This window comes from Pinus tabuliformis, chromosome 6, assembly GCF_031772625.1.
Source record: "Pinus tabuliformis cultivar Carrire ecotype Pingquan chromosome 6, CPIR1, whole genome shotgun sequence".
In the NCBI taxonomy this organism is placed as follows: Eukaryota; Viridiplantae; Streptophyta; class Pinopsida; order Pinales; family Pinaceae; genus Pinus; species Pinus tabuliformis.
This window is the reverse complement of record NC_142292.1, coordinates 1,641,909,417-1,641,935,030: the sequence shown is the minus strand read 5'-3', so window position 1 is coordinate 1,641,935,030 and position 25,614 is coordinate 1,641,909,417. Positions and strand designations below refer to the sequence as shown.

The 25,614-nt window shown below is 35.4% G+C and overlaps 1 protein-coding gene across 1 annotated transcript; it reads left to right on the top strand.

Moving 5' to 3' along the window:
* The first annotated feature begins 251 nt into the window (after positions 1–251).
* Positions 252–18,921, top strand: LOC149265242 (uncharacterized). The gene is made up of 8 exons (XM_089402361.1): positions 252–428; positions 528–657; positions 796–1,158; positions 1,249–1,617; positions 1,985–2,045; positions 16,552–16,563; positions 16,792–16,859; positions 18,630–18,921. The coding sequence occupies exons 1-8, from the start codon at positions 296–298 to the stop codon at positions 18,919–18,921; spliced, it is 1,428 nt and encodes a 475-aa protein (XP_089258487.1). The 5' UTR covers positions 252–295.
* The last annotated feature ends 6,693 nt before the right edge of the window (positions 18,922–25,614 follow it).

Here is a 25,614-nt window from a genome sequence, read left to right as displayed (position 1 = left end):
AATCTTATGCATACAATGCGTTATTTTTCAACGGGCCCACTTTCTGAGCGGACATCAGGAACATGGTTAAATACAATTTGATAGCCCTTAAATTTCGACCATTGAAAATCTGCATCAATATTCTTGAGGTCACATGTTTTTCATCACTAACCAAATATTTACACAGTAACTAATTTGAAAAGAGATAATCAAATTTTTCCTATATATACTCAACGTTTGCAAAGGATAAAAACAAGGTCTGTGCGCAGCAAGAAAATATCATCAGCCGTTGAGTTACTGACGAAGAGTATCCAAGATGGGTAGATCTCCTTGCTGCTCGAAAGAAGGGCTCAACCGCGGGGCGTGGACTTCCAAGGAGGATGTGATTTTGTCCGAGTACATTCGAATTCATGGCGATGGTGGATGGACAAATCTCCCCAAAAAAGCAGGTGAATCTCCGCAAATCTCTGAAAGTAGTAATGTATCAATACAGATACAAATGTTTATTGGGAAGCTAAATAAATTAGTGGAGAGAATTTGTTTTGCAGGACTTATGCGGTGTGGAAAGAGTTGCAGACTACGTTGGCTCAACTATCTTCGTCCCGACATTAAACGCGGAAACATTTCCCTCGATGAGGAGGACCTCATTATTCGCTTGCATCGTCTCCTTGGCAACCGGTAAGTTGAGATTGACTTAACATTTATTCACTCGACAGAATTCATCCAGTCCCCATATTGGAGTTAGGAATTATTAATGTCGTAGTAAGAAGTTCATGCGATATATGTTGGATGTATGTTATTTTTGTGTGCATGCAGGTGGTCGCTGATAGCAGGACGACTGCCTGGGCGAACAGACAATGAAATCAAGAACTACTGGAACAGTCATCTGAACAAGAAGATGCTATCAGTGACACTATCTCACCACAACAGTAGGAAAAATGAAAATCCGAAGACGGTGTCAAAATCTCCTCGCCCAAAAAGTCCTGTGTTGAAAACCATTCCCACAAGAATAAAACCGGTGGTGAGAAAGCCGGAAATAGAAAGATTAAAAGGATCTTACGGTCATAGCTGCAGTTATCTTAGTCCAGATAGAGCCCTTAAATCATGTAATGTTATAAAAACTATGAATTCTACCAAGTCATGTTGCGACCGACTAGTGAACGACTTCATCATAGTCGATTATTCGGACAGCATTGCATTTGCAGCGGCTGATAAGCTGGTTGAAACAAATGCCAGAACCTGCACCTTTTGCTTGTCCAGTATAGCGTCTGAGAGATCCCCACATTCCGATTATTTTGCAGGATTGCCTGACAATCTATTGAGCTTGAACGGTCTATCTTCTCCTGACTGTAATGTGCTCTCGTGCCCATCAGATTCTGTATCAGAAGAGTTTTACAGGGAACCAGCTACATTGGAGGTGGGGACAAATGAATTTGAAGTTGTGTATTTTGATCAAAGCAGTATGCAGGGTGTTGACAGTTTTACCGATGCTGCCGATGAAGGAAGGGAATATTTATTCAATAACATACAACAGGTGGACTGGATTCATGAACTTCATTTACAGAAGGGAAGCCCACCATTGCTCGGCTTGCTGCTGTCCGAATCCGAGGAGGAATGGAAGGGATGCAATACAAGCGAGTTAGTGTTGGCAGGCCATAGATAGATCCCATAAGAAACGTAATGGATTTCATAATATTTCTTAAGAAATGTAATGCTTTAATTTACACATTGTTAATATTTGGTTGAAAGATTTCAATTATAGTCTATCTTATCATCACCAAATTGGAAATTCAATCCTCACACAATTTAAGCGATGCCTGATAGATTTCTTCGATAACACACAACAAGTAGAATGGATTCATGAATTCGATTTAAGAAAAGGAAGCCCACAGTTGATACAAGCGAGTTTGGGATCGACGGCCGTAGATAAATCCCATAAGAAACATAATCGATCCAGTCATAATATTTCTTCATAAAACTAACGGTCTAAATTTACACAGTGCAGATGCATTGTGAAGGATTTCAGTTATGGCGTTGTCTACAGAGTCAGACAATTTCGTTCCCAAGTAATTTTTTATGTAGAAATGGAATTATTTGAGTGTTTCAATTGTTTTTGTAAAGGATTTCAGTTATGGCGTTGTCTACAGAGTCAGACAATTTCGTTCCCAAGTAATTTTTTTAAGTAGAAATGGAATTATTTGATTGTTTCAATTGTTTTTAAGAGTAGAAATTGATTTATCACCGTTAAAAATATACAAGACACCAAAATTCCAAACTTGAAATTTCTTCTCAACAAAAAATTTCATTAGTTTCTAATCTAAAATATGGCCTCCTACCACTAGGCGTTCAATTATAGTCTCTTTTATTATTATTAAATGAAATTATTATGAGATTGAAATTTCAGTCTTAAAAAAATGAGACTTTTTGCAAATATTTCAAACACCAAAACTCTAGATACTAAAGTACCAGATTTGTTTTTTAATTGCTGGGCGCTACTGCCGTATTTCTATTTGATGTCGAATCACTCGTACATCAAATTGGAATCATTATCGGATGGGAATTTCAGTCTCCGCGGAATCTACGCGCTGAATGATCCTGTATCCTCTTTGTATTTGATATCGAATTACTCGTACGATAATGGAGGAAACAATTGAATTGAAATTTGGAATGGAATCATCGTATATAGTCAGAAAATGCCTTCGAAGTCGTCTTGTCCTGGCCGTCTTATGACTTTGTGCGCAATGAAGTGACATGACGGGGATGATGTGGCGACATATACCCAGAGCAGGGAGTGTATAAAATTGATGTATACTCTTATCTGTGAAATATTTTAATGAAAGGTTAGTTTACATTTTTTTTTTCCGCATTATTAGATCGATCTTCAATAACGAAAATAGATTTATGCAAAACCCTTATTATAAGCCGTTTGAGATTCATATATTTATCTTGGAGATTAAAAATAGTTTCATATTCATATATTTATTATATTATTATTTTTGTTAATTTTTTATTTTGAAAGTAGATTTTTTCTAATCAAAATTTATTTTATAAAAATTGGTTTTTATAAAAAATGATATTTGTCACCATTGGGTTAATATTAAAGAAACTATATAAAATTTTCAAAATCAAATAAAAAATAATTATTTCACTTACATAAACAAGAAAAAATAATGATGGTTTTAGATAGAGCAAGAATGACCCATATGTGAGGGCATGTCATGTAAGTCTAAGTCTTTAAGTTTTGCCCATCAACATTCATGCTTTAAGTGTGTATGATGTATAATCACATGATGTGTCCCAAGATTGAGACTCAATTTTTCAAATAAGTTCAAGGATCACTATGGAGGACTCTATGCTTACTTTGATGTCTTATCTTAAAGTCTTAGTATTATGGGTGTTGCATAGTACATACTTTGGACTCTCAACCAATATAATCACTAACTTCTTTTGTTTTCTATAAATATATTTCAAATTACACAAACAAACAACAAAATTTTAAGTCACTTATCAAATTGGCAATTTAAAAAATTTAGGTAAGATTTTAAAATAGTCAAATAGAGGTAAATACCCTCAAATTTAACCCACAAGAGGAGATAACAACTCAATAACACAATCAAATATGAGTTGTTGCTTAGTAATTTGCATTGGTTCAATTGATTGAAACTACATGACTAAAATACGATAACTGGTTGATTCATAATGTCTAAGAATAGATATGCCAATATTAGCTCACACATGCACAACTCACACTTCCTAACTTTAGACTCTAGCATAAGTAACATTTCCCACACTTAATCTATATCAAAACCAAAAAAACTAAAATCTAAAATTCATTGAATGTAATTGGGAGCAAATATCTCCAAGGTTTTTTTAGTAAACTCTAAATAGTTCAAAGCATTATGACATGGATGATTATGGATTTCAAAAATTTACCTTTGAGTAATTTTAAATACTACACTATTGAAAGGAAAATGAGACCTTTCATCTATTTGAATTATGCTTGTTTTATAGTGATATTTTTAGGACATGACAACGAAACAGATTTGATCTAGGACAAGAAAAAGAGGAAAAGGCAGAGACAAACCCCATTATACTTTAGGACAAGAAAAATCACAAGAATTAAGTAAGGAAGACCTCAAACACCCACCAAAATTCCTATTATCATTGAAGACTCACCAAAGCAGCAAGGAAAGGTAGCTCCTCTTGAGAAAAATTGGGGAGAGGGATCATCAGGACAAGCCTCTCCCAAATCTCCAATCACTTATGTTAGGAGGCCTATCACCAAGTTTGCCTCATCAAAGTGTAAAGGTCTCCTACAGGAGACACAAAAGGACCTACATGAAGCATAGGCCATCCTACAGGAAACTCTGCTAAACCCATAGGAAACTTAGAAAATGGACCAAGAAGGTATCACTCAGCAAGAAACAAAGAAGGAAGACCCATTGCTAAGAGAACCTAGTCCTCCACCAAACCTCGACCCTTACTACAAGTTCATTGAAGGGGGCAAGTTCATCCCACAAAAATTTTCCATCCCCTTATTCTTTGAGCTTGAGAAATAAAGGGCAAGAACACACAGGTGGATGTAAATTGCCAAGTCCAAAGGAGTGGAGGATGTGGGCCACATGGAGGAGAAAGTAAAGGAGATGGACAGAGAACTGAGAAGCATAAGGGACAGAGAGGAAATGATGAAAGCTTATTCAGAAGCAGAGAATGCATGGCTAAGGGGGCAGATATAAGAAAGGTAAATCCAATTGGCATCTATGGCCAGTTTATCCTTAGAGGTAATCCAGTGTAGGATGCTAGTAAAGTCTTATACCTTGTATCTTAAGGAGCAGTGGCTACAGTTCAAAATTAAAACTTTAGCACAAAGAGGCACTATGCCCTTCCAAGACTATAAACAATTCATTGATCTCTGTGATCAAAGCACCTTGGAGGATAGAGCTAAAATGTCTGAGTTTTACCTACACAACTTGGCCTTGACAGATTTGAATGTGTGGGACCCAAATTCAAAACTAGGGGACTTGCAATTGATGGCCTTAGCATCATGGATGAATCATGAGGAGGCAAGAGTTGTAGAGATGAATAAGGTAATGGAAAGAGAAGAGACATAACCCCTCATGATAAGAGTTGAGCAATCTAACCCAATGGTTGTCATCAACACCCACAACCTGATTGGAAATGATCATAAGCTTGCACCTAGGTACCTTGATGCCCAAGAGCAAGCCTTCACACACTTTGAAGACATGTCCAGGTTGTTAGGAGATGACAACATGCAAGCTTGCCAAAGGAGATGGAACACCTTGCCTTATAGCCTGAAAATCAGAGAATGAGAGAGGCACTAAATAGAACACCAATGTACAAGCAAACTCTACAAAGACTCAAAGTCAATTGGATTGGCTTGAGACTCAGTCCACCACTGCTCTTAGGAATGTTGGAAGGAAGGAAGGAAGAGGAAGAAAGAAACCAATGGGAAGAATAGAGAGAAAGGCAGGGTTTTATTCACAGGAAGAGGAAACTACAACATAAGCATGGGATGTCAGGGAGGCCACTAGAGCAATGAAGGACATGGATATAGATTGAGTTGCTCAGAGGATGAGCAACACTTCCAGTAGGGGGGTGATGAGCCTCATCATTGGGTAACTATATGGACCTTAATACACCTCCAAGCTTATTTAAATCAACTCTTCTCATAATTCCTTACATATTTTAATCATATTTTTCTTAATGAGATGAGAAAAAGTAAGATGTTATGTCTAGTGGACTAATGTGCATTGATTGCGGGTTTTTGAGAGAAAATCATGGCAATTTTGGCTAATTAATCACAAAAACTCAAATGAGACAACGAGGAGAGATTGTAGGAGATAGATCCTCCTCATTTAATCCTCACTCATTCAAATATTACTCCATCAAATCACACTAGCTTGGAGTTGCAAGTAGCCAAGTCATGAAGTTCAAAAGGCAGTCGAGCCAGTGATAGTTAAAGAGCCAGTTCATCTTGAATTTTGGAGCTAAGTCTCCCTAGACTTAAGGAAGTCATTGGAGACTTCAATTGTATAAATAAGGAGGCCTAGAGCCTCATTATGATTTAGAATTTTTTTTATGTAAGAGCACTAAGAATTTTCGAGTTCAAGACTTTTGGAAGACATTGTTATGTAATTTTTCTGATATGATAATGAGAATGAGAATTTCCTTGATCCAACACTAAGTTGTGTAGAATTTTCTCTACAAATCAGCTAGCTCACTGATATCATGTAGAGATTTCACCTGTAGATCAAACTGGTATATGCAATGTACTAAAGTATAATACTAGATCTACATCTACCATAAACTTTGTGGAAGCTTAATCAACCATGAGCAACATCAAGCATGAACACATATAACTGATAAGAAGGAATCAATAACACACAACAGAGAATATATCATTGGGGAAAGCACCAGCATAAAACCCCAACATTGTATTATCAATCAAGTGGAAATCCTCAACAACATACAAAAAGAATCAGCTGAAAAGCTAACCTGCTGTCTCTGTACTCTGATGATGTATCTCATGGACTACCTAGCCCTGTATATAAAGGTTGCACCTCAGGTCCAAGCTCCTATTTCTTTGCGCAATTTTGATTGGGGTCCAATTACAAAACACATGTAAATTGGCCTGATCATACCTGCTATCACCTCAGGTACAACTATGCAGTCATAGAAGGAAGAAGCTTCCTTCCCCATGCAAGGAAATATCCTAGCATATGATAGTACACTGTCCCACATCTGATCTCAACTAGGTCTTCGATAGAACTGACATGCATCAGTTATCCATGAGTGAATACACAGTTATATGAAAATAATAGTTGTCACATGCATGCAAGCATCAACAAACTATATCTCATTAATTTAACAACTTGTTAAATTAATCTAACTGAACTTGACTAAGTTAAACTAAGTCAATTGATCCTCTCAATATAGAACTCATCCTTAATTCCTCAACCAGTGGAGCAAATCAAGGACACATTCCCCAATTAGTGGAGAAATAATTGCATGTTCTCACAAAGACTTCAAGTTTGGTTTTCCTTAACTAATTAACTCATGGAGAATTAATTAACTAATATTCCAAACTGCTGGTAAGACCAAATTCGAATTTTACTTCCTATTTTTGTCCAAGGACTAACTAAAATTAGGAATCCATCTTGAACTGCTAAAAACATAATGTTATTTTTAGCACTTCCATTTTTCATTCCCTATTGCTCAATCTAGCACTAGTACCCAAACTGCTATTTTTAGCACTTATATTTTTAGCATTTCTTGTTGCCATTTTTCAACACTCCCTCTCAACAAGAAATGCTTCAACATGAACCCAATCCTGTACCTCTAGAATGTTCTGCATGCAACACATCTATCAAGTGTGGTTGTTACAGCAACTCTTAGAACAAAAAAAATCCCCACTGACCTCTCTGCTGGGCTAGAAACATATTCTGATGTTGAAGCTCTATCTGCTGCTGACAAGTGCTTCCTCTCTAACCTCTGAGTTGCTGCAACACTCCATGCATCTCTCACCGTTGCACACCTCTCTGTGCCATCTTGCATTGGTGCAACACTCCTGTGCCTCTCGCATTTGTCCTGCTAGCTCTACACAGTCCTGGGACTCCTGCATTGTAGCTCTCTCTGCCGCTCCATCCGCATCCGTCTCTACCCAATCAGTCAGTCCTGCTACTCCTCATCAGGGCTCTTGTAGCAAAGTCGAATCAAAGAGGTTGGGTACCTCAAAAATCCTGCCCCTATTCCAGCCTTTTTGGGATGATCACTCCACATCGCTCCACCTCCTACCTGGAGGTATGGATGCATGTGATCCCTCTACCCACCTGGCTCGAAATTTCCCCCTACTGGAGGTCTCTGCATGAGTGGATGCCTCCACTCGGTCTCCTCTCAGCTTCTCTAGTTATAGGTGCTCCACAACCTCTTGAAGCTGCTTCACCAATTGTGGCTCCTCCACAATTGTCTGAGACTTCTTCTAGTGCTGCATGTTGAGAGGTAATTTACTCTCCCTCTTAAGCACCAAGTATCTAACCTTTGCCTTGCTCTCTAAGGCTTTGCATGCATCTTTTACCTCAAGTGCATACAAGTTCTTGGCTAGCACAACAATCTATTTCCACTTTCCGGCCATCATGAATTTTTTTAAAAAAAGAGTTGATTTTAAACCAGCGATATCTCCCTCATCCGAACTCTGATTCAACCAATTTTTTTTTTTTTGAATTTGGGTCTTTTTCCGCAAGGAATCCAAATCTGCTAATTATTCTGAAAATTTTGTACAGAAATTTTCAGATCTTCTCTACAAACTCTCAGCCCAAAACTCAAAACTTTGAAATCTCCTCTCAGTATACTGTTCTCTCCTTTGATCACCTTTGCTCCGATACCATGTAGAAATTTTTCTACAAAACTTCGCTCTGATACCATGTAGAATTTTCTTTGAAAATCAGCTAGCTCACTGATATCATGTAAAAATTTCACCTGTAGATCAAACTGATATATGCAATGTACTAAAGCACAATGCTAGATCTACATCTACCATAAACTTTGCAGAAGCTTAATCAACCATGAACAACATCAAGCATGAACACATATAATTGATAAGAAGAAATAAATCACACATAACACATAATATATCACTGGGAAAGCACTAGCATAAAACCCCAACATTGTATTATCAATCAAGTGGAAATCCTCAACAACATACAAAAAGAATCGGCTCAAAAGCTATCCTGCTCTCTCTGTACTCTGATGATGTAGCTCGTGGACTACCTAGCCCTGTATATAAAGGCTGTACCTCAGGTCCAAGCTCCTATTTCCTTGCACAGTTTTGATTGGCGTCCAATTACAAAACACATGTAAATTGGCCTGATCATACCTGTTGTCACATCAGGTCCAACTATGTAGTCATAGAAGGAAGAAGCTTCCTTCCCCATGCAAGGAATACTTACTAGAAATATCCTAGCATCTGATAGTATACTGTCCCACATCTGATCTCAATTGGGTCTCTGACAAAACTGACATGCATAAGTTATCCATGAGTGCCTACACAGTTATCTGGAAATAATAGTTGTCACATGCATGCAAGCATCAACAAACTATATCTCATTAATTTAACAACTTGTTAAATTAATATAACTAAACTTGACTAAGTTAAACTAAGTCAACTGATCCTCTCAATATAGAACTCATCCTTAATTCCTCAATAAGTGGAGCAAATGAAGGAGACATTCCCCAATTAGTGGAGAAATAATTGCATGTCCTCACAAAGACTTCAAGTTTGTTTTTCCTTAACTAATTAACTCATGGAGAATTAATTAATTAATATTCCAAACTGCTGCGAATTTTACTTCCTATTTTATTCCAGGGACTAACTAAAATTAGGAATCCATCCTGAATTACTAAAAATAGAATGCTAGTTTTAGCACTTCCATTTTTCATTCCCTATTGCTCAATCCAGCACTGGTACCCAAACTGCTATTTTTAACATTTCTTGTTGCCATTTTTCAACAAGTTGACTCAGAGGGCTGAAGATCTTATGTTAGGGCCCAACCCTAGCAACAAAGGCTGCTCGTCTTGTATTTGTATGCTTAGTTGATTTCATAGATTAATGGTTGAATTGGTTTTAACATTATTTCATTGCAAGAAGTTGTGGATTTGATTAGTTTGCTTCCATTTGTGCATTTATTTAGCAGTAGCTTAGAAAGATAAAAGAATACCAAAAAGCTAATAGTAGGTAGCTTTGGCCTTACTCCTCCCTTTAGGGACCATGGTTTGAGGAAAGAACTCCTATGAAGCCCCAAAAAGACAGAATTTTGGTTTCTTATGGAATTGAGGGTTTTCTGCTGCTTAGGCCAGCATCTTTTCAATTTTCAAGAATAGGATTTAATTGTCATTTCTGGTATCTTCAACCTTGTATTATATTTCATAGTGTTTCACATTATTCTGCAAGTGTTTCCATGCATGAACTAGGAAACTAGATAATGAAATTATGTTTTCTTTAGTTGATTGAAAATCTTTCTTGTTTGATATGATTCATGGATAAATGCCAGTGATTGATGCAGTGAATGTGTTTCAACAATGTAGGGCGATCTCATGACGAGAAACCCTAACCTAACCTCATCCATCCATGATCATCAAAAGTCACTAAGTCCCTCACCCAATTCATCATTCCATAAGAACAATATTCTAGGGTTGTTGAGCAAATCCAGCCATCTTACAAACTCTGTTTTGATCTCTGAAGGAGTCCTAGGCACTCCCTTGCCTTATTCCTCCCACCATTCACCTTCCCTAAGCCCTACACTACCTTTCAAATCACTCTTATTGCTCTCGTCTCGATCCTGTAGGAATACAGGGGATCCCATAGGAGCATTAGGATATCATGTAGGAAGCACTAGGACATCCTACAGGACGACCTATAGTGGCCTGTTTTGAGGTAGAATTGTGAAAAAAAACATCTACGAAGATAGGAGAAGACCCCTACTTGTCTCCCAAGTCACCTGACCTTTCACCACCATCTCTAACCACCTGCCACAACACCAAGAGGATTTAGCATTCACATTTTCACACAAAAAAGACAAAAAGGAAAAAAGAGTTATTGTGTTCATTTACATGCACAACGGTAGGGTGTTTGGTTATTTCATATTGCATGCCTAGGACAATAGGATTACACACATGCTAATTTAGCATTCTTTTGAAGAAAATCCTCCTAGAAGTTAGTTAGAGGAATGGTGTGTTTAGGCATTTTATTTTAGGCTTTCCTTACTATAGTAGACAAGATTTCAACTAGCGCAAATTCCCCTTTTCCTCATTGGTAATCAAGCTTCGTCTAAATCAATAGAAGGTTGGTTTGAGAAACCATAGCGGTTTATCACCAACTTAGTAGTGACAAAGAGTGGACCCATCACATCTGCTTGTGTATATAGCACTGTCACCTCCAAGTTTGTATGAACCCGGGGTTGATAAAGTAAAGTTGGTAGCCCCAGGAGTTGCAGCATTCTTGTTGCAATATTGGTGCTCATCAAGGGGCATCAAGCTAAGTGCATGTTGATTGTCTATTGTAAGAATGGGTGATCCAAGTTAGTTGTGGTCAACATTTATCATTTCAGTGAAGGGGTGGGTGATCCATTACTTGTGGTGGTTAGATGATGTAATGTAAATAAGAATATATTAAAGCAATTGATAATAAGAAGAAGCAAAAAATATTTTGATGCTTTTTTTCCTTTGCAGGGTTTTCCACCTAAAATCCAAGTGTCTACATGTGATTATTGTTCATGTTTTGGATGTGCATGATCTTGTTATATCTTTCTAAAGCAAAATTCTGAATAAGTTTTATTTTCATAATTAATTGTTAACTTTTTCATAATATTGATTCACCCCGCCCGCCGACACCCCCCCCCGTCTTAGTATCACTTTTGTCTAATAATTAGTATCAGAGTTGGCTCCTTTTCTATAGCTTGAGTGCTGAAAGGAAAGTTTGAGAAGGGACAATGTCGGGTGATGATGTGAAGGTTCCTATTTTTTGTGGTGAGAACTATAATCTATGGAAGATGAAAATGGAACGACATCTCATTGTTGATGTTTTTTCCACTGTGGTGTCAGGGTATATTGTTCTTGATTTTTTTCCATCAGACACTAATGAAAAGAATAGGTTTCAAAACAATACCAAAGCCATAAATGCTATTATTGCAACACTTAACGAAAATGAGATGATTAAAGTCATGCATTGTAAATCAACCAAAGATGTTTGGGACAAACTTGAGAATATATATGAAGGTGATAAAAAGGTGAAGAAAGAAAAGCTCCAAACTTATAAGATGAGGTTCGAGTGCTTGAAAATGAAGGAATATGAAACTATTATAGAGTATTTTCAAAGAGTTGAAACAACGACAAACATAATCAAGAGCATAGATGAAAACATTGAAGATGAGATCATTACTCAGAAAATCTTGAGGTCTTTACTAGAAAGATTTAACCCCAAGGTCTTTGTGATTGAGGAGATGTCTGAATTGAGCACTCTTACTATGAAGAAGTTGTTTGGAATTCTTACAACTTATGATATGTGCATTGTAGAAGATAAATTTGAGTCTAGTGAGGCTGCATTCTAGGCCTCCAAGAATTTCAATGATATTACCAAAAATCTCGAGAAACTTCTAAAGAAAATCAAGGAAGAGGAAGAGTATTCTAGCAGTGAATCTGATGAAGAAGTTTCTCAATTTTCCAATAAATTAAAGAGAGGTTCTGGAAAGTAAAAAGGAAGGATTCCATTCAAGTGTTTTGAATGTGGAGAAGTTGGGCGTTTCACTGCAAAGTGTCCACATAAAAGAAGTGAAAAGGAGGAGAAGAAAAAGGAGATGAAGAGCAAGGACAAAAATCAGAAATTTTGAAAAGGTAAATCCCAAAACAGAAGGAGATACTACTCCAAAGAAGAAAGTTGCACCTCAGAAGAAAGTAGTGAAAAATATTCATCTAAAGAAGAAGAAGAGCACAATGAATGTGTTCTTATGGCTTTTGAGTATACAGATGAATCTAATCTTGAGGATAAAAGATTGATTCTCAAGGTGAGCTCATTACTGCACTTGATTAGATAATCAAGGCTAGAAATAAAAAAAGCTACTGAAGGAAAAAATACGCAAACTAAAGGACAATAATGTCAAAAACTTGAGCAAGAAATTGTTGCATTAAGAGTCAATCTATCAAAAGAAGAAACTAAAGCATGTTTAAGTCAGAACGGATCTGAAACCTTGCAAAATATTCTCAAAATGCAAAGGTCGCTAGAGGAAAAAACTGCATTGGGGTTCAAGCATCCTCCACAAAATGTCAAATATCAAGGAAGTACCAGTTATACATATGCTTTGAAAGGAAAGGAAGATAAAAGCAAATATTGCAGAAACTAACAAGAATGTGAAAAATAATGAACCTTAAATCAAATAAGCAAAAAATCAGCAAGTGAAGCAAGCAAGATCCTCAAATTTCAGTCCTCAATCATGGCAGCAAAAAGTCAAGTATCCTACACTATTTTATGGTTATTGTTTTGCATGTAATAATTTTGAAGAGAAAGCCATAAATTGTAAGTTAAATATGTTTCATAGAAGAAATGTTGATAGATCAAGAGTTTCGAAAGTACCAACCAAGGAGAAATAACTTGAATTTATCCACAAACCAAATGGTTTTGGTAAGGTTGAAGATTACCCTTGAACAATGCAAGGGATTAATCATACCCTTGCATAGGCTATTCAATTCAAGGTGCGGCACTATCTACATAGTAGAGAGTATAAGTTAAGAGCAAGCCTTACAAGTAATAAACATTAAAATTATCCAAACACCAGGGAATATCATATGTAAAATTTACCATGGTGGAGTGCAATCCTAATCCTTGTTGTTGAGACACCCCGTGAGAAAGTAAATTCAAGTAGTGGGAATTGAACTTGGTACATCTGTAATTTATGGTGTGAAAGAAACTAGAAAAATGAGCCGAAATTCATAGTAACAATAGATAATCTCACAATATGAAATATAATCTAAGCTATATATAGTAAAGTTACTCAAATGCGATAAGGTGTTGACCAGGAAGCCTCATGGAGTGAAAGCATACAGATCCTGGTATGCTTAAAGAAACACCTGTAAGATTTAACTCACAAAATGTTAATAGAGAACTTAAGTGTGTCACAAGGTGGAGTGATGCTCTAGTCACTACAGCTGAAAGCCCAAATGACCAAATCCATTGGAGAAAATTTAAGGTAAAAAATGGGTGTCAAAACAAAAATGTGCAACAAAAATCAACTTTATAAGAGCCGGTAGGATTTAATATGATGATGTCAACCATGGGGGATGATTCACCATTTTTTAGTCAAAAGGTAAAAGGATAAAGCAATTTTTTTTTTTTTTTTTTACTTTTTCAACTTATCTCCCTACAATTTCACCCAGCTTTTGAGCGAGAGTACTTGTTGCATGCATAATTTAATTTTCCATCCAAGGAGTACCCATGTTGCATACTTTCTATGGACCCTACCACATGAAAAATGTGAAATACACGAGAAAACATGATTGCAATCACGTTTTTTCATGTATTTGACATATTTCGTGTAGTAGGGACTATCAAAAGTATGAAACATGGGTACTCCTTGGATGAAAAAATAAAATTTTCATCCAACAAGTTCTCTTGTTCAAAATTTCTGTAAAATCGTACGGAGATAAGGTGAAAATACAAGTTGAAAAAGTCAATTTTTGTTTTTTCCCTCCAAGACCTGATGAGGTAATCTAATATCTTTTTATTGTTTCCACTATTATTTTATAATATTCCTTAGGATTCCCATTTCAAACCTCAAAATTTCTCTAATGGAGTCATCATAAGGATTTTACATTTCGTTTGGAACCATAAGAGATTTACCATCGTTGGATTTGGAACCCAAATCCTATCCATTGAAAGTGTGCATATTAGGCCAACCATGTGGATTCACACAGACTATGAATAGGTTTGAAATAATGAATAGGTTGGAAGTTTGAATATATTTACTTGGTAATTAATATAAACATAGAGCTCAAAAGGACACTTTGGCGACATATGTTAATGTTGATCATTTTGAGTTACATGAGTTTGGGTGTGATGCAGAAGCATTTAGTTCAGAAATATCATTGTATTTTAGTAGACATAGGGGGTCTTGTGTTTCAAGGAAGTTGGTTTCCTATGCATCAAATTAATGTAATTCTAATGTTTTTGAGTGATTTTATGAGAATAGGATATAATTAAGTGTTGAGAGGCATATTGTCAATGTTCTCGAATGAAGGGGAACATGAGAGAATCAAGATAGTTGAGAGTTCATAGGGATTGATATATTTGGAAATTAATTGTAGATCTTAAATTAGGAATTAGTTCACGATTTATGGGATTGAGATGATTCTTAGGGTTTAGTTGAAATTATTAAGGATTTGAACCGAAATGGGTTATAGAACCTTTTGTATAAATGTAAGCCTAAAAGGCATAGAGAGACTTAGTTAGTTAGTTAGTTAGAGAGTCAACGATTAGACAGATTTTGATTGTAAGCCTATGGGAAGATAGGGAAACAAAGGCCATTGATATTGGAAATTGGGCTTGAGAGAAGAAACTCTGTAAGTACTTGTTTAAGAATATAGAAATTCGATTTCAAACATGTGTTGAGTACATATGTGATTAAATTGTAATTATTTATAAACGAAGTGTTTTTTCATAAGATATGTGTGTGCAAACAAAATCGAGAAGGACAGAGTGCAAAGACAACGTACATAGAAAATTGGAGGTTAAACAGTTCCAATGATGGACTGTAATTAAGCTTAGGAAGAAGTCAAACAGAAGATCAAAGACATAGAAAGTATCAAACAACAAAGCACGGAAATCGTCGGGTTGGCCAGATCGACGGATAACAACGACAAAAGAGGAGTGATGGAGAGTAAACTACATGTTAGCATTAAGGGTTTATACTGAGATTAAGTGCAAAACCTTTGGTTAAGCGTCTTCCTTAAAGGTTTTGATTTGAGCACGTGGGCAATTTTACAAAGGCGGAAGTGGTATCTCACACGGTCTAAAGGCTATAAGTGGTATTTGAAAATTTTATGCAATAAAACGTGGAGCCGTCACATAGCACAACAAAACAAATTTTCTTGGATGCTTCCAAAATTTTATCAGTCATGCTAGGTGGAGTGCGAGATTGCGCGATATCCATTGGATCAGGCAGGATTGATCTATGGTGGATATTTGGCCGTATAAAAGTTGAGCGGGTGATGCGACAACCGTTGGATTGGATGGAGAAGATTAACGGTAGAGATTGTCTGGGTTAGTTGATGAGAGGACGACGCGATAGCCATTGGATCTGAGGGAAGAAATCAACGGTGCAGATTTGAAGCATAGGTTGAGCATCAATAAATTTTCAAAGTCGTGTGAATCGGTAGAATGGTAAAGTAAAGAAGGGTTAAATGATTTATGTGTAATTTCTATTATAAAAGAATTATAATAGAAATAAAGCGGAATAAATATATTATGGTTAATATGTGCGGGTAATAAGAGCTAACCAAAGATATTGAAGGGTCATATAGTTTCCGCTCAAAGGTTTAGTAAGGTTTAAACCTTGGATAGCTAAATCAAACGTTTTCGCTTAAGCATTTAATTAATAACATTAAACCTTGATTTAAGAGAGTTTTTCCTAAGTATATTATTGAAATTCCTGGGACATGAATATGACATGCATTTTTATGCATGTTGTGGATATTTGTGGCTAAGGCTGCATCATTTGGTATCAGAGCATGGTCAAAGCTCTTTTTAATTAAAGAAGAATTGTGCAGAATGCAAGTGTGATTGCGAAAGAAAGAGGAGATCAGGTTATTTGAATATGATAAGTAGAAGGCATGACATAAGATGAGAGTAAGTGATACTCTTAAGAAGAGATTGTAGAAGCATAAAGAAAGCACAATGATGTTTGTTTTCTTGAGGAAAATGGAGATTCACTCGAATGTGAAGAGTGGATGGAGACTGCTTGTGAAATCATACAGGTATTGTTTTATTTAACTCTGGTTTGAGTTTTGCAGGTTAAAGACAGAGTAAAGATTGATAGAAGTAAACAGACAAGGAAATTTGTATAGTGAGTGAAAGACTGGGAAAAAGTGGAAGTGAACCCAAAGAATCTGACTGAAGGTTGGACAGAGAGGACAAGAGTGTTCTCAGAAGGAAGCTGAGCAGAAGAATTTTAAAGTGGCCATAGAAATTTGGCAGCAGCAAGCTTTTGAAAGCTTGGAATGATCTTTGTTTTAAATATCATTGATATGCAGGTAACAGTAATTAGTGAAGCATCTCAGCAAGAAGATCATAGCCTGAAGAGCAGTGATGAAGGAAGTCGGTAAGGGTTTCTGAGAGAGAGTGGCCAGAACCTAGTATTTCATTTGGGTTTGAAATACAAGATGACAGTTGTGTTCTCAAAAGTGCAGATGAGTTGAAGCCTAGAGCATGGAGTGCTCATATGGTTCGAAAGGAGAGAACCAAAGAGATGCCAAAAGACTGAGCTTAGAGGAGAGAAGCTTAGTGAGGTATCATGCATCAGGGAGGACTTACTGTTGCAGAGACTTGTGTATCTCATAGTGGGTGAGGAACTCATAGAGTGAGATGAGAAAATAACTATTGATAGTCATTTTAGAGGTTCAGAGAAAAGCCACAAAGTGAAGAAAGAAGATGCCAAAGCAAATGGCATATGGAGACAAATGAATGATGAAGAATATGAGAGGTAGAAGGTTGAGATAATAGTCCATCATGAAGTACTGATGGAACTATTACAGAGGAATGAGAAAGACCATAGGTGTGGTTTTCTTATGAGAAGAAAGATAAGGTGGCATAAACTATAGAAGAGGAAAGAGAAAATGATGAATGCTTGATTGAAGGAAGAATTACTTAGAATAAATGAGTATTTGGAGGAAGAATTGAAGACTGAAACTTCAAGAGAGACCAAAGGGTCGCATAATTTTAAATCTGACAATTTGTCTATGGTTGTAGGTGAAACATGTGAAGAAAGACAATTTTCTGATATTGTCATAAAGGAGGAAGAAGATAGGCATAATCTCAATTCTTTTTTGAAAGAAGATGAGATAGATAGGTCTCATGTAAATGCCCATACATAGTTGGGGAAAAGTTTTACTTTTTAGCATATTTCTAGGACTGGAAGTAGAGGAAGTTTGACTCATGATGATGGCCAAAAGCAAGAAGAAGTAGGGAAGGATATCAAGCAACCATGAAAAGGAATTGAGGAGATTGAAGAGAAGACCATCGAAATATTTCTGAGTCATGCAGAGGACTTGGAACATCATGAGGACTTGATGATTGAATCATCAAGTGAGATCATGAGGTTTTGTGGTTTTAGAACTAACAAGTTGTGTGTGAATGCAGGTATTGCAGAAGACAAACCATCCTATGGAACTGTCTTAAGTGAAGCTGAAAGTTTCCAAGCAAAGTATGCTGATGACTATCTTTCAAATGAAGATCAAGTTGAGTTATTACAATAGAAGGAGTTCATAAATTCCTTGCTTAGTGAAGGAAATATCTTCAGTATATATGAGACAATTATGTCTTGTGATAAGGAATTTGTTATTGGTAAGGACAAAGAGAAATTGATTTTCTTAAATGTCCAAAGGAAGAGTGATGGACAAACATCTAAAACTATCACCAAGATGGAGGATCGTAATTTTATTCTGATCGAGAATGAAGAAGTAGTGTCACCAAGAAATTATACTTGTGACAAAGAAGAAGATAGTGAGGATTGTACAAAGATTCTAGGAGAAATCCCAAGTGAGATGGAAAATTTATGGCATGAGATAAGTATTTTAGAGAAAAGGCTAGAAAACCAAAGAGTAAGTGTTCAGGTTGTAAAATCAGAGTTGAATGAGAATGAAGAAATTCACTATAGTGGACAAGAGCAGGAAGACATCATTGAAGCAGATGGTGTGGAAGAGAGACTAGCTGACAGTCTCGTGAATTATTTTGAGACTTTAAATCAGCATATTAATGTGATGACAAAGGAGTTAGAGGAAAATGTAGAACATCAAATTGAGATGTTTCCAGAGAAGGAAAAGGAAATGAGGCCTTATATTTTTAATTCTGATAATTGGTGTATTATTGCAAGTTGTGATGAAGATACTGCTGCAAAGACAAAAAAATATTTGGCACAGGAGAATAGTCAAATGAAGGAGGAAAAGGAAGATTCCATGATAGTACTTAGCCCATGGAATGAAAACATTAAATCATTGGAAAGTAAATTTGCAGACAAGGAGCAGAAATTAGATGTTGCAGAGGGAGATATCTTCAAGGATATTCAGGAAGTTTGGGTGGAAGCAATATCTACAGCAATACCTGGAGCAATCTCAAGAGTAATAGCAGAAGCTGAAGTAGAAAAAGCTGAAGAAAGTAATCAATAGTTTAAATATGAATGGACAACGTGCAGTGAGATGCAATGGCAGAGTATGTACCAGCCCAAGGATGTGTTGGAGATGGAGATTGAAGAATTATGGCAGTTGATGATGAAACAATCCAGATTGAGGAAAATGACAGCAAGAGGAGTGATCAATCAGAATTTGAAACTGATTGAAGAGAGGAAGATGAACCAGAAGATAATAGATATACAATAGCAGCAAAGGTGCAAGGCATTTGGGTAGTTACAAAATAAGGTTTTGGACCCTGGAGGTTTTTCTAACAACATATGAGAACACATGATCTGGAGATCATGAATGTTTTCAACCTTGGAAGTCTAATGCAGGAACATTCGACTCAGAAATATCATTGTATTTTAGTAGACATAGGGGTTCTTGTGTTTCAAGGAAGTGGGTTTCCTATGCATCAAATTAATGTAATTCTAATGTTTTTGAGTGATTTTATGAGATTAGGATCTAATTAAGTGTTGAGAGGCATATTGTAAATTTTCTCGAATGAAGGGGAACATGAGAGAATCAGGATAGTTGCGAATTCATAGGGATTGATAGATTTGGAAATTAATTGTAGATCTTAAATTAGGAATTAGTTCATGATTTATGGGATTGAGAGGATTCTTAGGGTTTAGTTGAAATTATTAAGGATCTGAACCAAAATGGGTTACAAAACCTTTTGTATAAATGTAAGCCTAAAAGGCATAGAGAGAGTTAGTTAGTTAGTTAGTTAGAGAGTCAGAGATTAGATAGAGTTTGATTGTAAGCCTACGGGAAGATAGGGAAACAGAGGTCACTGATATTGGAAATTAGGCCTGAGAGAAGAAATTGTGTAAATACTTGTTTACGAATATAGAAATTCAATTTCAAACCTGTGTGGTGTACATATGTGATTAAATTGTAATTATTTATAAACAAAGTGTTTTTGCATAAGATATGTGTGTGCAAATGAAATCGAGAAGGACAGAGTGCCGAGACAGCGTACATAGAAAATTGGAGGTTAAACAGTTCCAATGATGGACTGTAATTAAGCTCAGGAAGGAGTCAAACGGAAGATCAATGACGTAGAAAGTATCAAACAGTAAAGCATGGAAACCGTCGGATTGGCCAAATCAACGGATAACAACGACGGAAGAGGAATGGTGGAGAGTAAACTACGTGTTAGCATTAAGGGTTAATACTGAGATTAAGCGCTAAACCTTTGGTTAAGCATCTTCCTTAAAGGTTTTGATTTGAGCATGTGGGCAGTTTTCCAAAGGCGGAAGTGGTATCTTGCGCGGTCTAAAGGCTGTAAGTGGTATTTCAAAATTCTACGCGATAAAACGTGGAGGCGCCATGTAGCACAGGAAAACAAATTTTCTCGCTTGCTTTCGAAATTTTATCAGTCGTGCTAGTTGGAGCACGAGATTTTGCAATATTCGTTGGATCAAGTAGGATTGATCTACGGTGAATATTTGGCCAAATAAAAATTGAGCGAGTGATGTGACATGCGTTGGATTGGATGGAGCAGGTCAATGGTAGAGATCGTCTGGGTTAATTGATAAGTGGACGATGTGATAGCTGTTGGATCTGAAGGAAGAAACCAATGGTACAAATTTGAAGCGCAGGTTGAGCATATGTAAATGTGAAAAGTCGTGTGAATCAATAGAATGGTAAAGTAATGAAAGGTTAAATGGTTTATGTGTAATTTCTATTATACAAGAGTTATAATAGAAATAAAGCAGAATAAATATATTATGGTTAATATGCGTAGGTAATAAGAGTTAACCAAAGATATTGAAGGGTCGTATAGTTTCCACTCAAAGGTTTATTAAGGTTTAGACCTTGGATAGCTAGATCAAATGTTTCCACTTAAGCATTTAATTAAGAACATTAAACCTTGATTTAAAAGAGTTTTTCCTAAGTATATGATTGAAATTCTTGGGACATGAATATGACCTGCATTTGTATGCATACTGTGGATATTTGCGGCTAAGGCTGCATTAGGGTGGATTGAAATGAAGTATGTGTGTGTATGTGTGTGTGTGTTTGTGGATAATATTAAAATAAAAGATTTTATATGGGTCAAAATGATAACCAATATTTGACTAAGAACAAATTGATGATAGGTGTTGGACAAATCGTATGAGTAACATTGAGTTCTAGAACATTATCATATATGTCCATAAAGGTGGACTAATAAGTAACAAAATAATTATATACATATATAGACAAAATATTCATTCATTAGAGAGCAGAGAAGATACTCCATTCACTCTTTAAAAGAGAGTGGGAGACAATTTATAAATATTTTTAATTTAGCTTTTTCTTCTCATATATAGAGCACATATTTAAAAATATTAGTGAATTTTGTTACTAAATCACCCATTGACATATGAACAAGTTTCAAATAATGGAACTCTTTGTGTTTATCATAAAAATAACACTTATCTAAATATTCTTCTTTAAAATGTCACTAAAACCCTTCCTGATTAACATCCTTATTCTATAAATTATGTACTGCCCTCACTTCTTCCCACCACATGGAGGCTTTTCCTTCTAACTAGTAGGAAAACAACTTGACCATTAATTCAGTATAATAATAATAAAATTAGAAATACCTATTAATAATAATCAGTCGTGGTTTTGCTGCTTCTTCTGTTTGCTCGTGCTTGGAGTTCATTTTTGGCTTCTTTCCTAGATTTGAATGAAATGTTGATGAACTGTTCTCTTCCTCCCCCTCAGATTTTACTTCCTTGATTTCAGTCATCTCCTCAAAAAAATTTCGCTTCGATGTCTCTCCTCTTTTTTCTTCATCCCTTACTATTTCCATATTCTTAGGATTGTATTTATCTATTAAATTTTTATTCAACTACTCTTGTTCTATGCTAACTTTCAACAAATGCTCATGTTCTACACAAAGATTCAATAACTCTATATGTAGGTATTCCATCATATTCAGTAATCCCATAATTCGTACTTTCACTTGTTACCACAAATGAACATATATTTCTTCTTCACCTATGCAAGTGTCTCTATAATGTCTCATCCTCCTCTAAACCCCATGGAATTAATTTTTTTTTTTAGCTCTTTTAAGAAGTTGGTTCACTTACTTCTAGAATTCAATTATGGAAGAACAAATAGAAATACAAATGTTCAATTTGATTTGTGTGATATCTTCTTTTGCTTTCCAACTTAAAGATTCATAGCTAGTAATCAAATATATATATATATATATACATATAATTTTCTTGTGAAAGGACAAAACACGGGACAAGAACATCACTAAAATATAGTAAATCTAAAAGTGTAGTTTCATATCTTATTTTTCTATTATAACAAAATGGGACTTAGCCATATCCCCATTTACCTTTTTTGATAAAGGCTCCAAGCATGAGTTTCTTTTTTCATATTTGTTGCAAGGGTGATACCCTTCTCAATCCAACTAAAAGTTCTTGATATGCGTTGTCACCATATTTTACATTTTGTTTGAAATTAATCTATACCTCCAAGGAAGAGTTTTGTATATCATATGGTAAGGTTCCTTATACAGAACATTAGTCATGTTATATTGTGATCCAGTTCATGCATTGGTTCTTATGGTGTATTCCAACATTAATAGTAAGTGTTTAATTTTTGCATATTATATATATATATATATATATATACACGCAACTTGTTTTCCAAATTCTCTAGAGCTATGAGATATCCAACCATATGGTATGATTATCTAGGATGGGATGTGTTAAATGATCTTGACCCTTCATCCATGGGTAGCTCCATCTCACGGTAGCTTTTAAATCTACCTAGGTTTTGCTAACCAAAGAAATGGGGATTAGATTTTTCATTTGGAATTTATGTTGTCTCCACCACTAGAGGATTTTTGCTACATTGTTGTGCCAAATCCTACCCACATATCCCTTTCCATAGACAGGCTTTCAGTTTAGTGTTCCACAACATGGAGTAGTAACATTAGCTGCATGATGGTAAGAGTTTCATTCCTCTGATACCTTTTTCGACTTATATACACATTCTCTTAAGTATTATATTCCTCCTATGTTTCTTCAGAATGTGCACTAATAAGTTTATTTCTCACTTTCCTCTATAGGAGGAATCGCTCCATTAGAGGGGTACACACATGTCAAAACTCGTCTCTGAGTTTTTGTTTAACCTAAATGGCATACCAGGTGCTCAATTATCTTTTCTTGGTGTATTATACTATTTTTGCAGTCTTGCTACTGATATGGCCCTCCGAAAAGAGATTTTCGCAGGCTGCTTCTCCTTAATTAATTTATGCTGTATTAATGGTTTTAATGGATTTGCATTGAGTTTTTCTAAATTCATAAAGTAGGTTTTATGGTGCCAAAACCCTAGGTCTCAGACTCCGAAGATAGTTGTAGAAGGTTATGGGGTCGAACCCTGGGTATGACGTCTTCTATATCTACCCCATTTGTTGCATGTAACTATTTAGTTAAAGGTTTTTTCTAGGTAAAAACCCTATGAACAGTTTCTCTTGAAGAACAATTGTATGTCTAAATTTCCTTGATCAATTTAAAAGTTCGGACTCTTGTTTCATTTATTAGGCATGTAATTTATTGTTCTTATATTGAGTATAAATTTACATGGTTCTTTTTTATTCTGGGTTTGACCCCTCTATGATATATATGTTTTGTTTATAGAAAAGTTTCGTAATTTTTTTTCCTGCACTCATTTTTACCTTAAAGAAAATATTTCTGAAAATTTTCATTTTATAGCTACATAGTGGTATCAAAAATATTTCTTTCACAACTTCTCTGTTTTTTCTTACAATATCTACCCCGCCTTGGGACTATATCAAACCGCTAGGCTTTGAATCTGGTTGGTTCGACAGTAACGCAATGCGAGAAGGGTTCCTCCCCAGAACCTTCCTACCAAAATAAATAGTCTTTACAAAGAAAAAATAAATCACAATTTCTTCCTTTTTGGTAGCTTTAATATTATGCCCACAGTGACACCATTTGTTTTTCATAGATATTTTTGTAAATGAAAATGAACTCGTTTCATCAATGTAAATAAGTTTCTTCTTCCCGAAGGCCTTCATTCCATTCTTTGTTCAAAAAAATGTACTCTATACGTGTGTTGCATTCAAAAAATACCTGTGTCTTGCACACAAACCCAATATAATGCACAACAGATGATACATATTTATTAACCACAATTTTATTTATTTTTTTAAATTCCTCCAAAAAAAAATTGTTAAGTTTTTCATTAGATAGTTCTTTGAAACTACTCAGCATTCATCTTCGATAATCATTGTTTTTATTTTATTTGAACATTTTCCACTTATACTAACTAATAATTTTCTTACTAATCCACAAGTTAGTTGCAAGAAATAAACACTTATCTCATAACTGTAATAGAAAAATATGTTCAAGTTATTTGACCACCAAACCCTAAGCTAACTCTTCCTCTTTGCTTTCCCTAAGACACTATCCATCAACCCAATGCAACAATAATTATTCAGCCTTTTCCTTGTAGGAGACAATTTCACATAACGACTTACGTCTTGGAAAAATCACCACATATATCCAATTGGTGTAGGGTATTAATTGCATTTAACTCTTGTGGTGATATCCTGAGCATACTAGACAACGTCATTTCTCGCTCGTTGTTCATTCCCTGGTTAACTTTCAATGTCTTTTCTTTTTTGTTTATCTCCTTGGCATCTTTCTCCGACCAAGATAGTTCCCCCCGTCCATTATGTTTCAGGGATCTTCATTCGGTTATTTCTCTCTTGGGAACAATAACTAATTAATTTTTTTCTTGGGCTGAGGGATTAGTTACTCTTCAAACAACTTTGGACATATTTATCTTTTCCCACTATTACTATTATTTATTAAACATTTGTTACCTTCTTAGGGCACATAATGTCTAATTAACATCACATATTTATACCACATATTAATGTCAAACATTCTACTTTAAATTCACAATAAAAAATTCCCAAAATTAAAATTTTCCAAAACTTAACAACCAACACACCTTGGTCAAAGAGTTTTCAAGTCACAATTTTTAGAGGCATTATAGTCTCCCTACTACTTTTCAATTGTTTCTTTCTTTCTATTAATTTTCTTCTTCTGTTGTGCAAAAAAATAATTTTTTAAACAAAATCATGGTTAGCGTAAAGGCCTTAGTGTTCAAACTTGTTTTTCTCTAATACCATATGTAAAATCCATCTAAAATTACTCAACAATTTGACCACGATTTACCACTAAAATATATATATATATATATATATATATATATATATATATATATATATATGCATGCATGAATTTCTCTAAACTTTCCTTTACAAAGGTAATCATGTTGCTTTCCAGGGTTCTCTTTTCCTCTCCAATCAATAAGAGTTTCAATGTAATCTCTACGTCATATTTGGCTTTTCACTTAGATTTGAGTAATGTTTCATGCAACTTTACTTATATATCTTTTTTTATTATACAAATTTCTCCCTTTAATTTCCACTCTAAGATCAAGAAAGGTGTTTTCCTAGCCAACCCTTTCTCATAGTCTAAGGATAGAATTATTTTCTTTGTATTTTCATTACGTATTGTTAGTCCTTAGTCCTTATTTGTATTGTGGTGGAAAGTGTGTGTGTGTGTGTCTATATATATATATATATATATATATATATAATCCCATGTAAATATTCTATATATGAAACCATGCATT